The sequence below is a fragment of the Bubalus kerabau genome, chromosome 5 (assembly GCF_029407905.1).
Source record: "Bubalus kerabau isolate K-KA32 ecotype Philippines breed swamp buffalo chromosome 5, PCC_UOA_SB_1v2, whole genome shotgun sequence".
NCBI lineage: Eukaryota > Metazoa > Chordata > Mammalia > Artiodactyla > Bovidae > Bubalus > Bubalus kerabau.
The window spans coordinates 58,792,458-58,812,668 of NC_073628.1; the positions used below are offsets into that span (position 1 = coordinate 58,792,458).

Below are 20,211 nucleotides of genomic sequence, written 5' to 3' on the forward strand. Positions count from 1 at the left end.
CTTGGCTGGATTGGCTTAATTTTGGGGAAATGCCTTTGTAGGAGCATTAAGAATTAAATGAGTATAGGGCTTTACATTTCTAGAGCCCTTACATCTGTGTTATTTAGCAGTATCCCTGTGGAATACCCAAAGTGGTTGAGAAAATTGAAAGTCAGATAATTTAAGACTTGTCCAGAGTCTGTAAAGTCAAAGCTTGAACTTAACCTGATTCTTAATCTTGTATTGTTGCCAGCATACCATGGTGCTTTTTTCAATCCCCTTGGCCACTCTGACATTAGACCGAGAAGGCCGCTTTGGGACATTGTATTGTTTCGCTGCTAAAGGGTGTGGGTGTCTTCTGCAGTGTTTAATCTTGGGGTGTATCGGCGGCAAGCAGTCAAGTCCTATAAGTCCTATGACTTCTTCCGGCATGACAACGAGGAGGCCATGAAGATTCGCAAGTGAGTCTTCTAGGCCTGACCGCCAGGCCATCCCTTACTTGGCCATCGTGAGACTGGATGTCACGGGGCTTGGTTTCCTTTTTAGTAAACACTTGGTGGGAATTTTAAGTGTAAGTTACCCACTGGGCGGATCACTGTGGACTTGGGTGGGTAGAAGAACAGGACTCAGAAAGTTGTGAGTGTTGCTGTAGGCTAAGTCTCCAGAGGGGGAGATATGTACGTGAGGCAGGGGAACATGAAAGATCCAGGAAGGAAGAAGAATAACGGGGAAGTTGAAAGGTCCAGTTGGGGAAATTTTTTGATCCGTGGGGAAGCTGAACAGAAGGGACTTGACCCCTGTGGCACCCCAGCGGTTCGCATCTCTGACTGTGCCTGAGCTTGGCCTTGGCTTGGTCCCCTGGCTGATTTCCTCTGCTTTCTTGGCAGACAGTGTGCCCTGGTGGCGCTGAAAGACGTGAAGGCGTATCTCACAGAGGAGAGCGGGCAGATTGCGGTAAGCCTTACTTACTGCCTCTTCCCCGTCTCCACCCCTGCAGCAGCCTAGCTGCACCGCTCTGCCTGGGGTCCACCTCTGTGGGATTGTGTTTCTTAGTCCCCATTCCTTTGCCTCGTGGGCTCTCTTCCCAGGTGTTTGATGCTACCAATACCACTCGAGAAAGGAGGGACTTGATTTTGAACTTTGCCGAGGAGAATTCCTTCAAGGTAGATTTCATTTTCACTTTTTGCTTTCATGCGTTGGAGAAGGAAATGGTAACCCAGTCCAGTGTTCTTGTCTGGAGACTCCCAGGGGAGAGGGAGCCTGGTGGGCTGCCATCTGTGGGGTCGCACAGAGTCGGACACGACTGAAGCGACTTAGCAGCAGCAGCAGCAGAGTCTGCCTCTAAGCTGGAGGAAGAGGAGGGTCGGTGGAGGTGGGGAGTTAGGAGGCATGTGTGGACCTGCTTGACTCTGGTGGGTAAGGACAGGACCGGACGCCCGATTATCTCGTCTTGGTGTCTTACCCCAAAACTTGAGTGTTTTCTTTCAGGTCCTTTCTCAGATCCTTAGCATGTATGTATGAGGCCCTGGGGATATGGTAAGAGCTATTTTTAAATGAAGAGCCCTTGAAGGCCACTTTCATGAAAGAAAATCTCCGGGGGATGTGGTGGCTGGGGTGGGGCAAGTGTGAACGTGTGCTCTTAATTGGTAGCCTGGCCATTTTTGACTCACCGATCGCTGCCTTCTCCCCCTGGGCAGGTGTTCTTTGTGGAGTCCGTGTGCGATGATCCTGATGTCATTGCTGCCAACATCCTGGTAGGTGAGCCCCCTGCACACACGTCTCTATGCCTTGCGTGTGTGTGTGTTGGTGGGGGTGGGTGGAGAGTCAGCTTGGTAATGAAAGCGAGAGGTAGACGTGTTTAGCAGCACAGGGTGAGCTCTTAGATCTGCCAGGACCTTGGGAGAAGAAGCAGGCTTTGAGGAATAAAGTAAGAATTAGCTGTTGAATATAGAGGCTCAGCTTAAACTGTAGGAGTCCTGGTTCTATATTCTGGGTATTAGCTAAGTGCTGAAACCTAGGTACGTTCTTAGAATGGATCAGACTCTTCATTATCTGTCTGGGCCACCTTTCAGGAAGGCCGTCTGCTCACCAGTGGTCTAACGTTCGGGTCAGCATTCTGGGCACCTTGCTGTGTGTGGTCACAGCTCATACCTGTGCCCATCTGATGGCTGTACCGTGCTGTGCTAATGGACGTCCATGCGTTGTGTCACGGTGGTATTCTCCCAGCAGTGTGGGACCTCGCTGTGGAGGTGTCTGGTCCGAGTCAGCCAGGTGTCAGTGCACTTTATTCTAAGTGCCCCTGGGGAGAAATTGAATCCCATTCTGTTTTCCCAGGAAGGTCCATGAAAGGATCGGGGCCTGCGAGCTGCTTCAGCTGTGTGACTGCCTCTGTCCTGCAGCCAAGGGCAGGCGCGTGACTCCCCAGTTGTCTCTCCTTGGTTGCCAGGGTCACAGGACGGGGGGCGGGTGCTGCTCAGTGAATGGGGTCGCCAGCGTTCCCGTGAAAGGCCTCTTCTCTGGCCTTGCTGTGCTTTATTCAGCAGTGGCTGTTTGCGGGAGTGCTGTTGAGAGCAGACCTGTGACCGGGCCCTGCTCTCCCTGTGATTCCAGGAGGTAAAGGTGTCGAGCCCCGACTACCCTGAAAGGAACAGGGAGAATGTGATGGATGACTTCCTAAAGAGGATTGAGTGCTACAAAGTCACCTATCAACCCCTTGACCCAGACAGCCATGACAAGTAAGGTTTGAGGCCGAGGTCTCAGGGCCGAGGCAGGGGTTGCATGTGAGAAAGGAGCCTTTCTCACCCCGTTTGTAGTCTTCCTCTGACCATCCAGACCTGTGTTTACATCATTCCAGGGAGAAAAGATACGGCTCTGTGGCCTCTGAATGGATGGAATCTTACCCTTGAACACCGGAGTGTTTTTTTTATCATAAGTTCTTCAGTCGTGTGTTCTAGACTATGATTTCTCAATCTCAGCATGATGGACATTTTGAACTGGATAATCTGTACCGTGGGGAGCTGTTTCGGGCACTGTAGGAGCTTTCGCAGCACCCCTGCCCTCTGCCACTAGATACCCATAGCTGTCCCAAGCTGTGGCAATCAAAAAGGTTTCCAGACTTAACCAAATGTCCCCTGGGGAGCTAACTCACCCCTGGTTGACAGCCACTGCTCTAGATCAGTAGTTTTGAGTTGGGGTGTTGTAGGGCACCCCTTTAAGGTGTGTAATCAGTTTTTGATCAGTTTTTAACGTTTATTGTGTATGTGTGTGTGTGTATATATATATATATGTATATGTGCACATATATTACGTATGTAAATAACATAATATGTCAATTTATTTTGCATAAAGCATAATCTATTATACATGTGTAGGAGGCTTCCCTGGTGTCTCAGTGGTAAAGAAGCTTCCTGCCAATGCAGGAGACCTGGGTTCGTTCCCTGGGTTGGGAAGATCCCCTGGAGGAGGGCATGGCAACCCACTTCAATTTTCTTGCCTGGAGAATCCCATGGACAGAGGAGCCTGGCAGGCTACAATCCATGGGGTCACAGGTCACAAAGAGTCGGACACGGCTGAGCGACTAAGCACCGCCCCCCCTCCACCGACACACACACACACACACACACGCATATTGTTGTTTAGCTGCTCAGTTGTTTCCGACCTTTTGTGACCCCATGGACTGTAGCCCATCAGGCTCCTCTGTCCATGGGGATTCTCCAGGCAAGAATACTGAAGTGGGTTTCCATGCCCTCCTCCAGGGGATTGTCCCAGCACAGGGATGAATGCCTGCATTGCAGGCAGATACTTTACCATCTGAGCCACCAGGGAAATCCAAGAATACTGGAGTGGGTAGCCTATCCCTTCTCCAGGGGATCTTCCCAACCCAGAAATCAAACCGGGGTCGCCTGCATCATAGGTAGATTCTTTACCAGCTGAGCCACCAGGGAAGGCCATACATATATATACATATACACACACACATATGTATATACATATATATATGTATATGGCTTTTATACATTACTTAGTATGGCAGTACCTATCGGCAGTGTGGCCTGGAATGCAGGTTAAGTTGATGTGTGAGAGCAACAAGAGTTGTAGCAAAGTGCCAAGTCCATGTTGAGGAATGATATGTGCACAGGGAGACCCATGAAAAGGTGGTCTTCATAAAAGCATGTAGTCAGAGCAGCTCTGTTGAGATAAGAATACAGCTCTGCAGCCAAGCAAATGGTGAGAGTGCATAGCCCATTGTTAAATTGCTTCAGCGGTCTGCTTCATGCTTTTAGTCTTTCAGTTCCTTCGAGTGTGTTGTCCACAATGTTAGTGTTTGGAGATGTTACTTAATACAGAAATTGAAAACTGCTGTTCTAGATATGGCGTAATACTATATTCTTTAGTTAGCCCAAAGCCCTACATTGAAAAATATTCAAGAAGAATATGTGTGTGTGTGTGTGTGTGTGTTTATAGATGTTACTTCTGGTGGTAGGGTTATGGGTGATTTTTATTTGCATCTTTAAAAAAATTTCTTGTGGAATAAGCAGTTACTATTTCTTAAGTAGTTTTACTTATTTTCTGCTGTGCTGGGTCTTCGTTGCTGTGCAGGCTCTTTTCTGGTTGTGGCAAGTGGGAGCTACTCTCTAGTTTCGGTGTGTGGGCTTCTCACTGTGGTAGCTTCTCTTGTTGCTGAGCAGGGGCTCTGGGGTACGCAGGCTTCAGTGGTTGTGGTGTGAGGGCTCAGCAGTTGTGGGCTTTAAACCATAGGCTCAGTGGTTGTGGCACATGGGTTTCATTGCTCTGTAGCTTGTGAGATCTTCCCAGACCAGGGATCAAACCCATGTCTCCTGTACTGGCAGGTGGGTTCTTTACCACTGAGCCACAAGGGAAGCCCAACACTTGTTATTTTTATAGTGAGAAGAATTCCATGATGGCCCCAGAGCAGGCTTTGTGAGTGCCTTTGAGAAAAGCTTGACTGATACATAGACAGGGAATGCGCAGAGACGTCTGTCTATGGTTCTGCTCCCTCCTCCCTGCCCCTCCCCTCAGGGGGTTCTATACTCTGACTCGACCACCTGAGTTGGACGCTGTGCTTCTCAGCAAACTTCAGGGTTACCAAAATCACCGGGTCATCTAGTCTAGCCCCTGAGGGGAAGCCTGAGTTCTGCTCACCGCACTTAGCCACAGTACCTGGCACAGGGCGGGCACTGAGGATGTGGTGCTGCCTGACGAGACGTTCAGGGCATTTTGCTGCACCTTGGTTCTGAGGAGTGAGTGACCCATCTCTTTCCACTTGGCTCCTTCCACGTGGGTGGGGGTATCACAGGAGAGACGGAAGAGCCTCTAGGAGCCTCAAGTCACTCTGCAGATCCTTTCCCCTCCTGTTTTATGCTCAGATTTTCATACCCAAGGGATTTTTTTTTTCCCTGCTTTGTCCCAGGGATCTTTCTTTCATCAAGGTGATAAACGTGGGCCAGCGATTTCTCGTGAACAAAGTCCAGGACTACATCCAGAGCAAGATCGTCTACTACCTCATGAATATCCACGTCCACCCTCGCACCATCTACCTTTGCCGGCATGGAGAGAGCGAGTTCAACCTCTTGGGGAAGATTGGGGGTGACTCAGGCCTCTCAGTGCGAGGAAAACAGGTGAGTAGTTAGCCAGCAGGCTGGATTTCCCCGGCTTAGGGTGAGAAGGATGTGGTGGAGAAGGTCATCTCTTCGATCCCCTTAACTTCTTACTGAATCCTATTAGGCTTAAGTTGTGATTTCAGTGAAGAGACGTTTTCTTGTTCATGGATTCTAGCTCTGCAGTGGACGGTGCATAACTTGGAACCATTTCTACTGTGATCATTCGGCTGTCAGACATTTATTGGGCTCAACTTGTGTGCCCAGCACAGTACAGGCTGCTCTGGTTGAAGTTCATTTCCTCCTGGGTTTTTTATAACTATGTAGCACCTTTCAGAGTTTGATTGGGGTCACGCACATTGTCCCTTTTAGGCTGAATTGGCAGTCCTGTGTGTGTGTGTGTGTGTGTGCTTTTCGACTTCACCATGCCTGGCGGCATGCAGGATCTTAGTTCCTCAGCCAGGGATCAAACCGGTGTCCCCTGCAGTGGAAGCATGCAGTCCTTACCACTGACCACCAGGGAAGTCTGCTTTTGTGTTTTCTCTTACATGTTTTGTTTCATGGCCCAGTTTGCCCAGGCTCTAAGGAAGTTTCTGGAGGAACAGGAGATAGCAGACCTCAAAGTGTGGACGAGCCAGTTGAAAAGGACTATCCAGACCGCAGAATCTCTGGGGGTGACCTACGAGCAATGGAAGATTCTGAACGAGATTGATGCTGTGAGTAGGAAGGATCTGATAGCTAAAGTGCCAGTTAAGGTCTCCTGTTCAGGCTGGAATGCTCAGAAGTCACCACGTGGGCTGTGCTATCTAGAAAACTAGGATTGCCAAGTAGAGACATTGAGGAAGCTGAATCTTTGGCCGGTCCGAGGAGGAAGTGAGAACAGCTGTGTCCCCAGTTGGGGCTTCCTGCCTGCCTGATGTGCCTGTGCCAACACCCGGCCCCTGGCACCTGGGGAGAGTGAAGCTCCAGTTGGTTCCTTCATATATTTTCCTCTGAGGAAAAGGAAATACCTGACAACTCACGTCTTGTCTAATTTCTGCTTAGGTCACTTGGTCAGCTCTTCTAGAAACGTCCTTTCTAAATTTGTTTTTGTGTTTCTCTGTCCTTGAGGTCAGAAGTAGACACTTCCTTTTCTTTCCTTCCTCTGTATACATTTATGCCTCCTATAAGAATTCCCCAGAGCCTCCTTCCCTGTTTCCCCTCCTTTTTCCTGCTGACTTTTCTTGACCTCTTAGCTCCCTAGCCACAGGAGAAAGCGGCAGCTTGAGCTTGAGCCCTCGTTCTGTGAATTGGTCAGTTACAGTGTGCGAAGGGAGCCGGCCCAGTGCCTGGCACTGATATTCCTCAGGGTCACCTCTTCATGTGGGGGGCTGTGTGTGTCCGTTCGCCTCCCCGAGTTGTGTGGTTCCTGCAGGGCGTGTGCGAGGAGATGACTTACGCGGAGATTCAGGAGCAGTACCCGGACGAGTTTGCGCTTCGAGATGAAGAGAAATATCTGTACCGATATCCTGGAGGGGAGGTGAGATTCCTTTCCTGTGGGGCGACTGTCCCATCCTTTGCTTGGGGTTTAGCTTTAATTTGGGGGAAGGACTGAATGTGAGTTTGGGGACCTTCCGGGGGTACTTAAGGTATCTCTTGGTTTTTCTTCCTACCTTTGGGTTCTGCTGTGTTTAATTCAGCTCAGGCAGTCAATTTGTTAAGATCCCCAGGTAAGGGATGACAAGATAGCCTCTGTTGTTGAGTATATTTTAGAATCAGCAGAGTCTTTTTTAACTTTTTTTTTTAATACTTCTTTATTATTTATTTGACTGCGTTTGATCTCAGTTGCAGCACGTGGGATCTCACATTGCGGCAAGCGTTGGCGGCAGAGGCTTCTCTATAATTGTGGCCATGAGCTTAAGCTTCCCGTGGCATATGTGATCTTATTTCATTTCAATGACCAGTGATCAAACCTGCATTCTCTACATTGGAAGGCTAATTCTTAACCACTGGACCACCAGCGAAATCCCCATAACTTGTTCTTTTTTTAATTCCATCCCCACCCAAGCAGGTATAGGCACCAAATAAATATATGGGGTATGAGGATTTTCCTGTCATCTGCAGTGTTTACGATGGCTTGCTGGTCTAAGTGGCTTTATAGTCTAGGGATTTGTGAGGCAAAGGGAAACAAAATAAACCTACAGGGTCTAGGAGATCCCTAGGAGCCTCTGTTGCCTTACACTCTGCCTACTCTGTAGGGAGAAAAAAAATACAAAACACAGGCTGCGTTCAGATTTTCTTTTCTTGACGTGAAGTTTTCTTGGTCTGCTTATAGCTCTTGAAGGGTCTGAAGATTCTCAGGAGATACCGGGGATGGGGGTGGTTAGCGGGTGACACGAAGCTGCTGAACCTCCAGGAGGAAAGCCATCTGGGGAAAAGAAATGGCCTCTGAACTCTGGACACGGCCACTGACTTGGCTGCCAGCTCTCGCCTGGCCTCCGACCAGCCCGCCCCATTTTCCCTGCAGTCATACCAGGACCTGGTGCAGCGGTTGGAGCCAGTCATCATGGAGCTGGAGCGCCAGGGCAATGTCCTCGTCATCTCCCACCAGGCTGTCATGCGCTGCCTCCTGGCCTACTTCTTGGACAAGGGTGCAGGTGCCATGGGGGGGTGGGGAGGGGGCTGGGCTTGGGGTGGTACCGAGTTGCCTGGCAACCAGACCTCCCCTTCTTCCACTCAGACTGGAGTGCATTCTTCAGTCAGCAGTGCGGGGCTCCCAGCAGCCTCGGGGCCACCTCCTCTGCTGGTGCAAAAGCCCCCAGTGGAGAGCGGCTGCTGCTGGGGCTCTTGGTCCTGCTTAGCTGGAGGGGCAGCGTTGAGCTCACATGCCTGGCAGCAGTAGAAAAGTGGTTGAACATTCCCGGCATGTTACTTGAGCTCCAGGGAGGGTGGTGTCTTGGAAGCATCTTCATCCTTGGGATTCGGGGTAGACAGGTTTCTGGGGTAGCAGTAAGGAAGTGCTCCTGTATCTTTGATACGTCCCTTCCTTCCCTTCCTTATTTTCCTGCACTGCTGAGAAGCCTGCACACTGACCTCTGGTGTCCCCACCTGAAGCCCAGTCTTCCCTTTGTGGGTCCCCTGGCCACAGCACTTAAGTCCTGTTTTGCCTGCAAGGAAGGATCTGAAGTGGGCTTATTTCCTTTCTGAGCCACTCAGTAGTCTGGGTGGCTTTCTTGGAGGCCGTGTTGATAATTGTCTGGGGTTTAGAGGAGGAGTTGTCTAACTCCAGATCAGGATAAAGAAAACTCATGAGCCCCTTGGGTGCTCTCTTCCACTAACTTGACCTTGTTTCATAATACTGAGATTTCCTCCACCTGGACTTTCTGCTTTCAGATGAGCTACCATACCTGAGGTGCCCTCTCCATACCATCTTCAAACTTACTCCTGTTGCCTACGGTAACGATGAGCCTGGGAACTGGGCAGGAGGTGGGGATTGGGGAAGGTCAGGATTTTTAAATTTTCTCTGAAGTTTGCCTAGCAGTTCAATGTCATCACTCCTGTATGCCGGAGGCTCCCTCAGTGCCTCCCATGTTTGAAAGGATGTCTGTATGTATTTGGGAATATCTATGTTCTTTTATTACCAAACTGAAATTAAGGGCTTTTTCTTGAAGCTTTTTTTTTTTTTTTTCCTGAAGTCTTCTCTGTTTTCTCAGGGTGCAAAGTGGAAACAATTAAACTCAATGTGGAGGCTGTGAACACTCACCGTGACAAGCCAACTGTAAGTATTTTTCCATGGATGACATGCAGGTTCCCCGCCACCTTGAGTCTTGAACCTTTGACATCGAGAGACTGGGGTTTCTTTTATGTCCAGAAGGAAAAACAGATCCAGAACTCATGTCCTACATAGTCTGCTTACTTCCAAGAGGAAGAGATGTTGGAATTACTATTTTTGAAAATCAGTATCTCTTTCATGAGTCTTAACCTTGACAATTGGCTCTTGGAAATCCAATGAAAAACGGAAAGTGTTTGGCAGAAGTGGAATGCAAATCCGTCCCCCCTCCCCCCACACACCACTCCCCCCGAAAGCGCTCCTTTTGGAAAGTAGGTTCCTGGAAGGCGGGGTCAGGAAGTTTAGGTTAGTTCCTAGGTCTGCCCTGGTAATCTGAGTGATCTTAAGTAAGCCCCTTCCTTTCTTTGAGCCTCTCTCTAGCTTCGAAGTATGACGCTCAAGGAACTTCTCTCCCCTACAACCCTTTAGCTGGGGTTTACAACCCGGGGCTGGGGGACTAGGCCATGGCCCAGGTCTTACGAGAGAGCCTGTCTGCAGAGGAGCAGGAGAGGAGGAGGCTGTTGTGGTTACAAGCGTTGTTTAACCTTGATGAGTGAGCTTTTGGCTTGGCTTTCATTTGTGTGGTGTCCCTCGTTTCCAATCAGAACAACTTTCCCAAGAGCCAAACCCCTGTAAGGATGAGAAGGAACAGCTTTACGCCTCTGTCCAGTTCGAATACAATCAGGCGTCCAAGAAATTACAGTGTTGGGAGCCGGCCCCTCCAGCCCCTCAGCCCGCTCCGTGCCCTGGACACGCAAGAAGGGGCCGACCAGCCGAAGACCCAAGTCAGCATTCCGGTGGCGTAACCGTGTGTCTCCCTCCCATCCTGGCCCCCTGCCCTTGTCACTAATCACCGAGGAGTCGTGTCATCTCCAGCCCCCACACCCCCTCCCGGCCCCACACCGTGAATCTCAGCAAAGAATGTGAGGTCACGTGTTTACAGACCAACCTTAGCTAGTCTGCGGTGTGAGCCGTCTCCCTGCCTGGGGGCAAGCTGGCGAGCTGGGTGTTTCTGGACAGGTTGGGGCAGTTTGGAGGAGGAGGAGAAGGGCTCCCCTCTCCTGGGGTGACTGGCGCAGCGGGGGCTGAGGCTGAGCATGCCATGTTCCTGTCCATCCACCGTGTCTATAAACTCAGTCTTGTCCTTGTGTTGGTAATGTGGGGGCAGAGTGGAGGGGGACCCGGAAGCCCCTTTCCCCTCCACCTTTGTCTCCCCGAGGTGTGCTCCCCTCACCGTCCATGCCTGCCTGCCCTCTTCCCTCCTCTCACGTCCCCTTTGGGTTGTCCGGTGTGACGCGTGGCCTCGTTGTGTGTCTGTTGAGCACGGGAGGGGCGGTGGGTGGGAGGGGAGTCTGGCCTCTGTTGCTGTTCTCTGCAGTGGGCCTTGGTGGATCTGGCCTGGGGGAGCCTTTCTTTCCCTTCTCCCTTCCTTTGAAGTCAGGTCCTGCAGGGGTCAGCCCAGGCTACAGAACATCCACAGATGCTCTGAAGCCTGAAGGGAGTCATAGGATGAGAATTCTTGTCCCCTTTCATGAGAAACAATCCCGAAGACTCCAGTGCCCTGAGGGAAGCTGGCTCTCGGTCTGTGGGAAATACCTTGGTTTGTCCTTTTCAGACGTAGGTCTCTAGGCTGCAGCGGGGTGAGGTTTAGGAGAGTAGACTGGTTTCTAGCTCTTGTAGGGCCCTTGGACTGCAGGTATCCCTTTTCTCCAGTGGCTCCCAGCTTCTTTGCCAACCACAGGAACTTTCCTGCCAAAGCCAGTGACCTCTGTCTGGGACTGTTCAGAAGGACAGAGTTAGATTCAGGAGTTGTTGCTGAGGTTTGAATTGCTCAAGGGAAAGGCAGAGAAGGATTCACTAGAGCTGCTTGCTGTTTTTTAGTAATATTCAACACTATTCCTTTATTTAACTTAAAAAGGAATATTCAATATTGAATATCGGTTTTTAAGTTAAAAAAATTTTTTATATGAACAAATTTTCCCCTAAATGTTGGGAAAACCTAGTGTTAAATTTAATCTCCTTCACTAAAGGTACTGTTTTATTTCATCTTGATGTCCAGAGGAATCTTGGAATCCAGTGGGATCTAGCTGTTACTATTGACCTGTATCATTTTATTTTCTCTGCAGGGTTAAACTGGAAATGCTTAGAGTAGTGATTCTTAGCTCCTTGGTGGCCTGCAATGGCATACCCCCCACCAATTTTGAATACAAAATATGTGAATACATGTATGTGTATTTATCTGAAAGGCAAGTCTAGGTTTCTCATGAGATTTTTAAAAGAGAGAGAAGACTCCCCACCTCAAAGTTATCAGTCTGTCTCTTAGAGGTGACCAATGACAGATAGTTAGTTATTTTCCAGGGATGTTCTTATTTGGTAATAGGAGACCTTTGATAGCATCACCGACTCAATGGACGTGAATTTGAGCAAACTCCAAGACACGGGAGGACAGGGAAGCCTGGTGAGCTGCAGTCCCTGGGGTTGTAGTCGGACATGACTGAGTGTCTGACCAGCAGGAGACCTTTTGTTGTGCTTCTTATCTAGGAGTATTCATGAGAACCCCCTATAGAACCTGTGAAACATACTCATGCCTGGATCCACTCTAGGCTTAATTCTGACTCTGTCTCAAGGACTAGGGTCCTTAAATAGCTTCTCTGATGATTCTGAATCACACTCCATTTTATGATGTCGGTTGGAGAAACACTAGGGCAATGGTTCCTTGGACAAAGCGTCAGCCGAGGAATTCTGAATTTCTCATAGTTTTGAAAGCACAGTTCCCTGGAGTTAGCTATGTGAGCTGACCACAGTATTAAATGAAGTCATCCCTTTGCTGTTACTTCAGGCAGTAGCCTGTTCAGCTTTTACCCTTTACATCGCAGGGCAATGTGGAACAGATCCCTACATCATATAGATGACCTGTGATAGCAGCTGAGAGTTCTAAGCACACTGGAGAGAAGTACTCAGGTGAAACCTGTGGGATGATAAGGGTTATCATCACAGGCAGCTGGCTTGTGACCTCAAGTCCTTTATTCCTACATCCTAAGTTGGTCGGACATCACAGCCAGTTTTCAAAGGCCACTTGCCTAGATTCTGCTTGAAATTGCCTTCTGGACATAAGGTAACCTGCTCTTCCTGTTGAGGCATTATATAATGTGTACTTGGTGTCCATTTTTGTGGAGTTTGGGGGCTGGGTGGCTGGTGGTAGAGGAAGGAGACACAGAAACAGGAGAAAAAGTCCTTGCCCTGAAGAAGGTTATTTTAGAGAACGGGCATGTAACTTATAATAAATGAACAGTTGTGGAAGAGCAACACACTGAGTCTATGAATGTGGGTGTCGCAGTGGAGTAGAGAGTTCCTTCTGCCTTTTCTCTTGTCCTCTGCTTATGAGACAAAGGGTCGGGAGGTGGGACTGTCCCCCAGGATGATGTGGTCTGGGAGATGCGTGTGGCACTTTTGCAAGGCTGCCTTGTCTAGCTTTGCTTGGCTGGTGGCATCTTTAGCCCAAATGGGCATTCGGTCTTTTCTGATGCTGTGAGGTGAGAGTGATTCAGAGCTACTGCATGAGAAAGAGCATTTTGATCCCCAGCTGGCTTTGGGCTGTTTGTACTCTTAGTGAGAAGAGAATTCTCTAACAAACCAGCATCATTATTTCCCTGTTATAAACCCCTGCATTGGACGCAGGGCACTGGGGTGTTCACTGGGGCCCTCGGCCTGCTGATATTTCGCCACTCCCCCCATGTCAGTTTGCTTCCCCAAGAAGAGAAGCCAGAGGTGGGCTCAATCTCATAATGGACACCAGAAATTAGAACTTGACAATGGCAAGGATGTCAGCATCCTTTGGTTTTTAGAGCAAGATCCCTCCAGAGAAGCTTCAGCAGGAAGAAGTCAGGAGAGCGTAGAATGGAATAGAGCTTTTACTCCACATATTAAGGGAAATTCTCTTCCCTATCTTTTCTTTCCTGTCCTTCCCTCTCCTTCTTACCTGAGTGTGTGCTGTGCTATTCTGTGCTTAGTCGCTCAGTCATGTCCAACTCTTTGCGACCCCATGGACTGTAGCTCGCCAGGCTCCTCTGTCCATGGGGATTCTCCAGGCAAGAATACTGGAGTGGGTTGCCATGCCTTCCTCCAGGGGATTGTTCCATCCCAGGGATCGAACCCAGATTGCCCACATTGCCAGTGGATTCTTTACCACCTGAGCCACCAGGGAAGCCCACGTGCCCATGTATTGGTAATATATACACTTTACTATGATTATGTCTCTATCACAAATCCTAATAAGAAAGGACAAACTCCAGAGCACCTTTTGTTGAGGCTTTCAGTTATGCTGGGCTTCCCTGGTGGCTCAGATGATAAAGAATCCGCCTGCAATGTGGGAGACCTGGGTTCAGTCCCTGGGTTGGGAAGATCCCCTGGAGAAGGGAAAGGCTCCCCATTCCAGTATTCTGGCCTGGAGAATTCCGTGGACTGTGTAGTCAGTCCATGGGGTCGCAAAGAGTTGGACACGACTGAGTGACTTTCACTTCAGTTATGTTATGGGAGAAATAGGTGAAGGCTTTAACATTCAATCTATTGTTAGAAAATGGAGAAAGGAAAAATCACTGTCTATTCAATTATCTTTTTTCTGCTTTAAAACTGAATGAGGAGTTCTGTGACAGATTTGAAGAAGAATCTAAAGCAGATTAGAGAGCTAGCTTTTTTCCCCTGTATCTTAATCCTTAAATGGAATTTAGCTCTTATTTATTATTTGTATTGTCTTTGCTTTAGTAAGGACGTTGTTTCGCATTCAGTCACAAAGTACAATAAGAAAACCCTTTAAAAGATGCACTGTGCTAGGTGTCTGCTCTGTGTCTCTGGTGTTTGGTATTGTGTGTTTTTTTGTCTTCCCTCCCTGGTTGGGAAGACCCCCCCCCCCCACCACCCCCGGAGAAGGCAATGGCAACCCACTCCGGCACTTTTGCCTGGGAAATCCCAAAAACGGAGGAGCCTGGTGGGCTGTAGTCAGTCCATGGGGTCGCAAAGAGTCGGACACGAGTGAGTGACTTCACTTTCCGCCAACGCTCAAGAAGTTAGGGTTAGGAGAACAAGATATTTGTATCCTATCTAAACGGTTGAGTGTTTCCTGTGAGGTTCTGCGTGTTCCTCTTTACAACCCACATTTGCTCTTCAAAGGCACTGGCAGTTTGAAGAAACAGGATATAGCTGTTTGGAAATAAATCCACCTTACGGTGTCTCTCTGAGTAGGAGTTCTGCATAGCAGAGAAACTCACTGATGCTTGGTGTAGCCCAGGGACAGGGGAACACGTGTCTAATAACTGAGGGAACTCTGTCTGGGTTGTGTAGTCTTGTGCACATTCATTCCATTGTCTTTGCTAAGCCCAGAGGCCATGTCATGTTCGTTTTCCAGTAATTTCATAACTTTACACAGGTTTTCAGTATGCATTTTAAAATATTTTAATTTGAATTAGATATCTTAATTTTCTTGGAATTAAGTATTTTAATTTTAATTTGATTTACAATTGAATCAGATTACAGCATTGGCAGGGTTGAGCTCTGACTTGCGATCGAGGTGACACAAATATCAGAAGTATGTCCAGGGGTTTAATTTAGACTCATGTTCAGAACACTGTATCTGGAAGTATTTATATGCTGACTGCCTGGCAGACTGTGGTCGGGTCCCTGTGCTGACTAACCGACAGGCTCTGCTAAGATCTGTGAACTGAGTCTGACTATTTTCTAATTGTACAGGTTCACACTGTATGCATGTTACCGTAATTCTCTGTCTATTGCACATGTCCTACAAAGAAAGGAAGTTTCTTCAGGGGGAAGTTCTGTACACTATGATTTTCAGTAGGCATTTTTTTTTAGAGTGGCAGCCAAACTCTAGTCATTTTGTAGAAAGTGAATGTTGAACATCACTTGTAAGGTATTTTATAAACTCAGCTAAGGAGATGCAAGCCCAGAGCCTGATATCACTGCCTTTGCTTGAAGTCATCCTATCCATTCCCCCATTTCTAAGCAGGATCTCACTTTCTGAACTTTCTGTGTCCTCAGCCTCCTTGCCATGGGCTGTAGCATTCCATTGGATAATGCTTCTGTTTTTAGTCTGCTATCCACTTGGCTCTAAATCATAGTCTAATTAATAACAATTTAAAGGAAGTTTTGGCAAAAGTATTTTTTTCAGTAAGCCTTTCACTGGGGATCCATGACTCATTGATCTTTGTACCTGAATTGTTTGTGTATATATATATTTTTCTTGTGTAACAAGAAGTAACAAGATCAATTCATTCTGATATGGTGGTAGTTTTCCTGTGGCAAAATCAAAGGATAGGTCACCAGCTGCGCCCTTGGAGGGGCTGGGAATGGGCTGAGCACCCCTGGGTTACGGTGCTTACTGGGTTATGGGCCGGGAAGGGACTGAATTGGGAACCGCACTCAGTAGAGCTGCCCTCCAGGTTTCCCAGGCACAACTCTGTTGAAAGAAGGAATGTAAATCCTTAGCAGCATTCTAATTTAATCTGGTGACATTGATGTCAAAATATGGCACTCAGATCCTTATAAGGTGTATAAATGTATTTGAAATGTGTTTTTTTGTGTGTGTGTGTGTAGAATGGGTAAATAAAATTGTTGAGTAACTTGAATATCTCAGAAGCCTTCTGGGTTTTTTGTTTTGTAGTTTGGGTTGTGTTCGCCACCCACTCCCCCACCCCCAAAACTGCCTCAAACTGCTTGATGATTGAGCCTCAGCCAAGCAAAAGCCAGTCCACAGAGTGACTGGAGTGGTGGACTGGAATGGTGGAGGCATGGCTCTCTTGCACCACCTTCTGGGGAATATAAGAAGGATGTTATAGAAGGCCCCACAACTTTGTGTTTTGGCACCTCTACAAGAATTAAGGAAAAATTACCTTTGATTTTTTTTAAATCATAAAAGGACTCTGTGCTGTGAGTCACACTAGCAACATGGAACTCATTGTTGGGGGAAAAACAAACAAACTTTGGAGATCACTTAGAATTTAGTGGACTGTTCCTTCTAAAATACGAGCTTCCTGTTTAAAAGAGATTAAAAGTTCTTTAAAAGAGATTACAGCCAGTGGAATAAAATGACATTTAACTGCTTCTGGGATAGGAAAAACAGATGGGAGTGTGCCACTGTTCTCATGCTTTATTCCTTGTTATGTTAACAAGGAAAGAGCTCGTTAGACATGTAGGCTCTTGGATCCCATCCCAGGCCTGTTGAATCAGAATCTTCCTGGATGGCCAGGCAATTCAGATGCACCGTGTAACACTTGGCAAACACTGTTCTAGGAGGAGGAGTTTCTCACAAGGTCGAATATTGGATCTCAGTTTATGGGAGAAACTTGGTTTCTGCTCTGCTGACCGATTTCAGGATGGAGTGGGAGACCTACAGCAGTAGGGACCCTCCTCAGAAGCCAAGCTGCCGCTTCCGGTCGCAGAATCGCTTCTTAGGCCTGGGCTTTTGGCCGATGTAGCTCTGTGTACTTTAACCACGGGGCCCTGACCGCCTTCACCTCCTGCCCTGGGTCTGGAAGGAGTGCTGGTCTGACGTGGTCCCAAAGGTCAGCTTCCTCAGGGAAAGCAGCCCTGGACGAGTCCGTTGCGAGTCTGATTCCCAAGAGGAGAGAGATGTGTGCAGGCGCGTCAGCGTGTCCAGCGTGTATGTGGGCGTGGGGGTGTGTGTGAGTGCTGGGAGGCACTGGCAGGGCAAGGGAGGGGTTCTGCTCGACTTCCTACCTTAGTGCCTGGGCGGTGGTGTAACAGCGGTGTCTCTCTTCCTCTCTGGCTCCTAGGCAGAGACCTCGCGGGCTGCACACAGGCTCCCGTCTCCGGCGCCCCCCACGTCGCCCTCCTGATGGCGTGGAGGCTGAGGCCAGAACGCTCCCCCGGAGACTGGGGTCTGCTGAAGACCTGGGCGTGTCAGCTCCACTGGGGCTGGAGCAGGAAGTCCCGTGGGGCTCGGACATTCGGGGCCACCCGAGTGAGCCTGGAAAAGCTGCCCTCCATTTCTTCCCCTCATGCCTAATGAAAACCGTGGAAAGCTCGGCTTCCCTGTGCCTGCAAACGTTTCACAGCCTGAGCTGATGCGTTTTGATCACCTCTCTGCTGGGTTTGGCCCACATCGGCCAATCCTGTTCTGTTTCAGCAGTTTAACATCTGACCAGTGACTGTCCTCCGGGCTGGATATTCTTTTCCTAATACACAGATGCAGCCCTTCAGATTTAGTTGTTGCCGCATGAGAGGGCAGAACTCTCCCGCAAACCTTTTCTGTGCTATAAGCGCTGGGCTCTGCATCCACTCCAGGTGCACAGGCTAGAGTGTAATAGGTCGCTTATTCCGTCACATCAGAAGCAAGAGGCAAATTCACCAGGTGGATGAAGGGTGTCTGAGATTAGTCCCCGGAAGGTCTCTTCTGCTGCGATGGAAGAGCAGCATCAGTAGCCACCTTTTCATTTAGAGAAGTTGTTCTCGTTCCAGGCCCCTTGAGGGCAGGATCTGACTGCAAGACTCCCCGAAATGGGTGCCCTTCTGAGTTCTGTTCCGAGCAGCTGTGCTCTCTGCTGAGAGATATCTCACACAGATACTGACTCTGGGTGCGTCTCAGAGTGTAAGAGGGCTGAAGTCATCTCTGGTGGTTGGGAATGAGGGATGGAGAGAAAAGTAGGGTGCCATTTGGATCACCTGAAGAAGTAAATGAAGTTTCTTGGGAATCAGCTCTCCCAGGGAGTTCTTTTGGTGTCAAGACGGGCTGGGAGACCTGCCCTTTTGTGAGGTCTGCTGCCGTGATACAGTACCTAAGAAAGCTGTGGCTGTGACTTCAAGAGCACCTGGTCTTCTGATCCCTTCCTCTTGGCTAGTTGTCACCATTGTAGTCTACTGGTCTCATGTAGAACCTTGGTTGCCTGCTCCCCCACCTCAGTGCATTAATCATGTGGTTTCCCTTGAAGATAAACCAAGTAATTATTGCCTAGATCAGTGATTATCAGATGTACAAATATGTCTCTGTAGATGAGATTTTAATATGCCACTGCTCCTGAAAGAGGATATGGAAGCTCCCAAGGATGCTATATTATACAAACAAACAAAATTTTTTTTTTTTTTTGGTAAGAATAGTAGGTTTCTAGCTTTTAAAACTTATTCCCCCTTTTCATTCAGATGGCCCACTTGCTGGGCAAGAGGGTGAGTAGCAAGAAAAGTAATGCAATGCAGCTTTTCCCAAATGGTTCTTTAATATTGTGGACGATACAGGGCTCTGTTATTTAATCTGTGATGCGCTGGGCTGCTGGCAGTTCAGCAACCAGCAACTAGGACCTTATTTTAATGCACAAGGCTGCCTTCAGAAAGGTCTCCTGACTCTGCTCTGTAGCAGGTAATTTTTATCTGTCTGCTCATAGCATGTTGTACTGTAATGATTTTGTTCTATGATGCAGGTTTCTTTCTGCATCTAAATATATTGTCTTTTGATGATCTGATAATGTTGTTTAGTTATTTATTCATCCACATAAGGTATTTTAAATCCCTATATTAATGTCTGCTTGTATATACAGTTATTTGTGTTTTTTTTTTTTTTTGGTAGAAATTTACGTAGTTTGAGTATTTAAGTTTAATGTCCATAGTATTACTTTAATTAAAATTTCAGAATGTAGTATCTGTCTTCTGGAAAAGGATAATAAATATGTTAAGGCACAGTGGGTTTCTTTTGAATACTTTTTTTTCATTGATTTTTATTATAAGTATATCAAGAGATGCATTTCTCTGGAGAAAAGTTTATCTCCTGGATAAATAAAATTATGCTAAAATTTTTGAGTAATATGTATTGCTTTTATAATAAGAAATACAATAAAAGTTATTTTTTATTAAAAAATACAGCTAAGTTTTAAAATCACACATAAAGCAGGATAATATATGGCACATAATACATACTCAAAATAGTAACATCATGCAAAATGTATTCGAAGCTAGCTTCTTTAAAACTATTCTCAAATTATTAGACTGTGTATATATTTCCAATTGGTTTTAACTGGCAACTTATTTTATCAAGTTCAATTAGCATTTCAAAATGATAGATCATTACTGCCATGCATTATCAACATTCTAGAGCTTTATTTATTAACTTTATTTAATGACCACCTTTGAATTGCCATGCTATGTCTAAAAGAAAGTCTCTGTTCTCTTTCTAGAGTTTATTATTGGAAAGGAAACAGTAAATAGCAGGTCTGTAACCCATACCTTCTTGCTGGGAATGCCTTCCCCCTTGTGAATGACCTTGACCAAGGCCACTTTTACATAATAGTTGTATTTATAATAGCAAATATTAATGATAAAGGAACTTGGAACACTCTCTAGGGCCGTTAGCAATGATATAAATGGAAACGTTCATAATAACAGTAAAGCAATTATAAACCCTATAAACCCAAGAGCTCTGATAGCATTAAAATTACTTACGAATTCTCCTAGTTTGATATTGAGAGGAAGTGCTAACTATATAGAGTTTAGCAGTATATCTGGAGGAGAAACAGTGACAAGAGTGTCAAGGGTGTAATTTCCTTGGAAAACTCTCCAAGCCCTTCTGTGCTAGTGTTAGTCACTCAGTCGTGTCCGCTGTGCGACCCCGTGGACTGTAGCCCGCCAGGCTCCTCTGTTCATGGGATTGCCCAAGCAAGGATACTGGAGTGGATTGCCATTTCCTCCTCAAGCAGATCTTCCAGACCCAGGGGTTGAACCCGCATCTCCTGCATTGCAGGTGGATTTTTTGTCTGAGCCAGGGAAGCTCTGTTGTAAGTCTCTTATTCAGCA

The 20,211-nt window shown here is 47.4% G+C and overlaps 1 protein-coding gene across 6 annotated transcripts in view; it reads left to right on the forward strand.

Moving 5' to 3' along the window:
* Window positions 1–19,225, forward strand: part of PFKFB2 (6-phosphofructo-2-kinase/fructose-2,6-biphosphatase 2) — a 28,418-nt gene extending 9,193 nt beyond the window's left edge. Inside the window, exons 5-17 of one of the 6 annotated variants that reach the window (XM_055581791.1) lie at window positions 344–440; window positions 867–933; window positions 1,068–1,142; window positions 1,677–1,733; window positions 2,590–2,714; window positions 5,411–5,618; window positions 6,167–6,313; window positions 7,012–7,116; window positions 8,104–8,233; window positions 8,970–9,032; window positions 9,290–9,354; window positions 10,011–10,202; window positions 17,208–17,418. In XM_055581791.1, coding sequence (XP_055437766.1) covers window positions 344–440; window positions 867–933; window positions 1,068–1,142; window positions 1,677–1,733; window positions 2,590–2,714; window positions 5,411–5,618; window positions 6,167–6,313; window positions 7,012–7,116; window positions 8,104–8,233; window positions 8,970–9,032; window positions 9,290–9,354; window positions 10,011–10,202; window positions 17,208–17,270 — 1,394 coding nt within the window. In that variant the 3' untranslated portion in view covers window positions 17,271–17,418. Of the gene's footprint in view, window positions 1–343; window positions 441–866; window positions 934–1,067; window positions 1,143–1,676; window positions 1,734–2,589; window positions 2,715–5,410; window positions 5,619–6,166; window positions 6,314–7,011; window positions 7,117–8,103; window positions 8,234–8,969; window positions 9,033–9,289; window positions 9,355–10,010; window positions 16,041–17,207 lie in introns of those variants that run through there. The other 5 variants (XM_055581792.1, XM_055581790.1, XM_055581794.1 and 2 more) reach the window with 5 other exon arrangements.
* The last annotated feature ends 986 nt before the right edge of the window (window positions 19,226–20,211 follow it).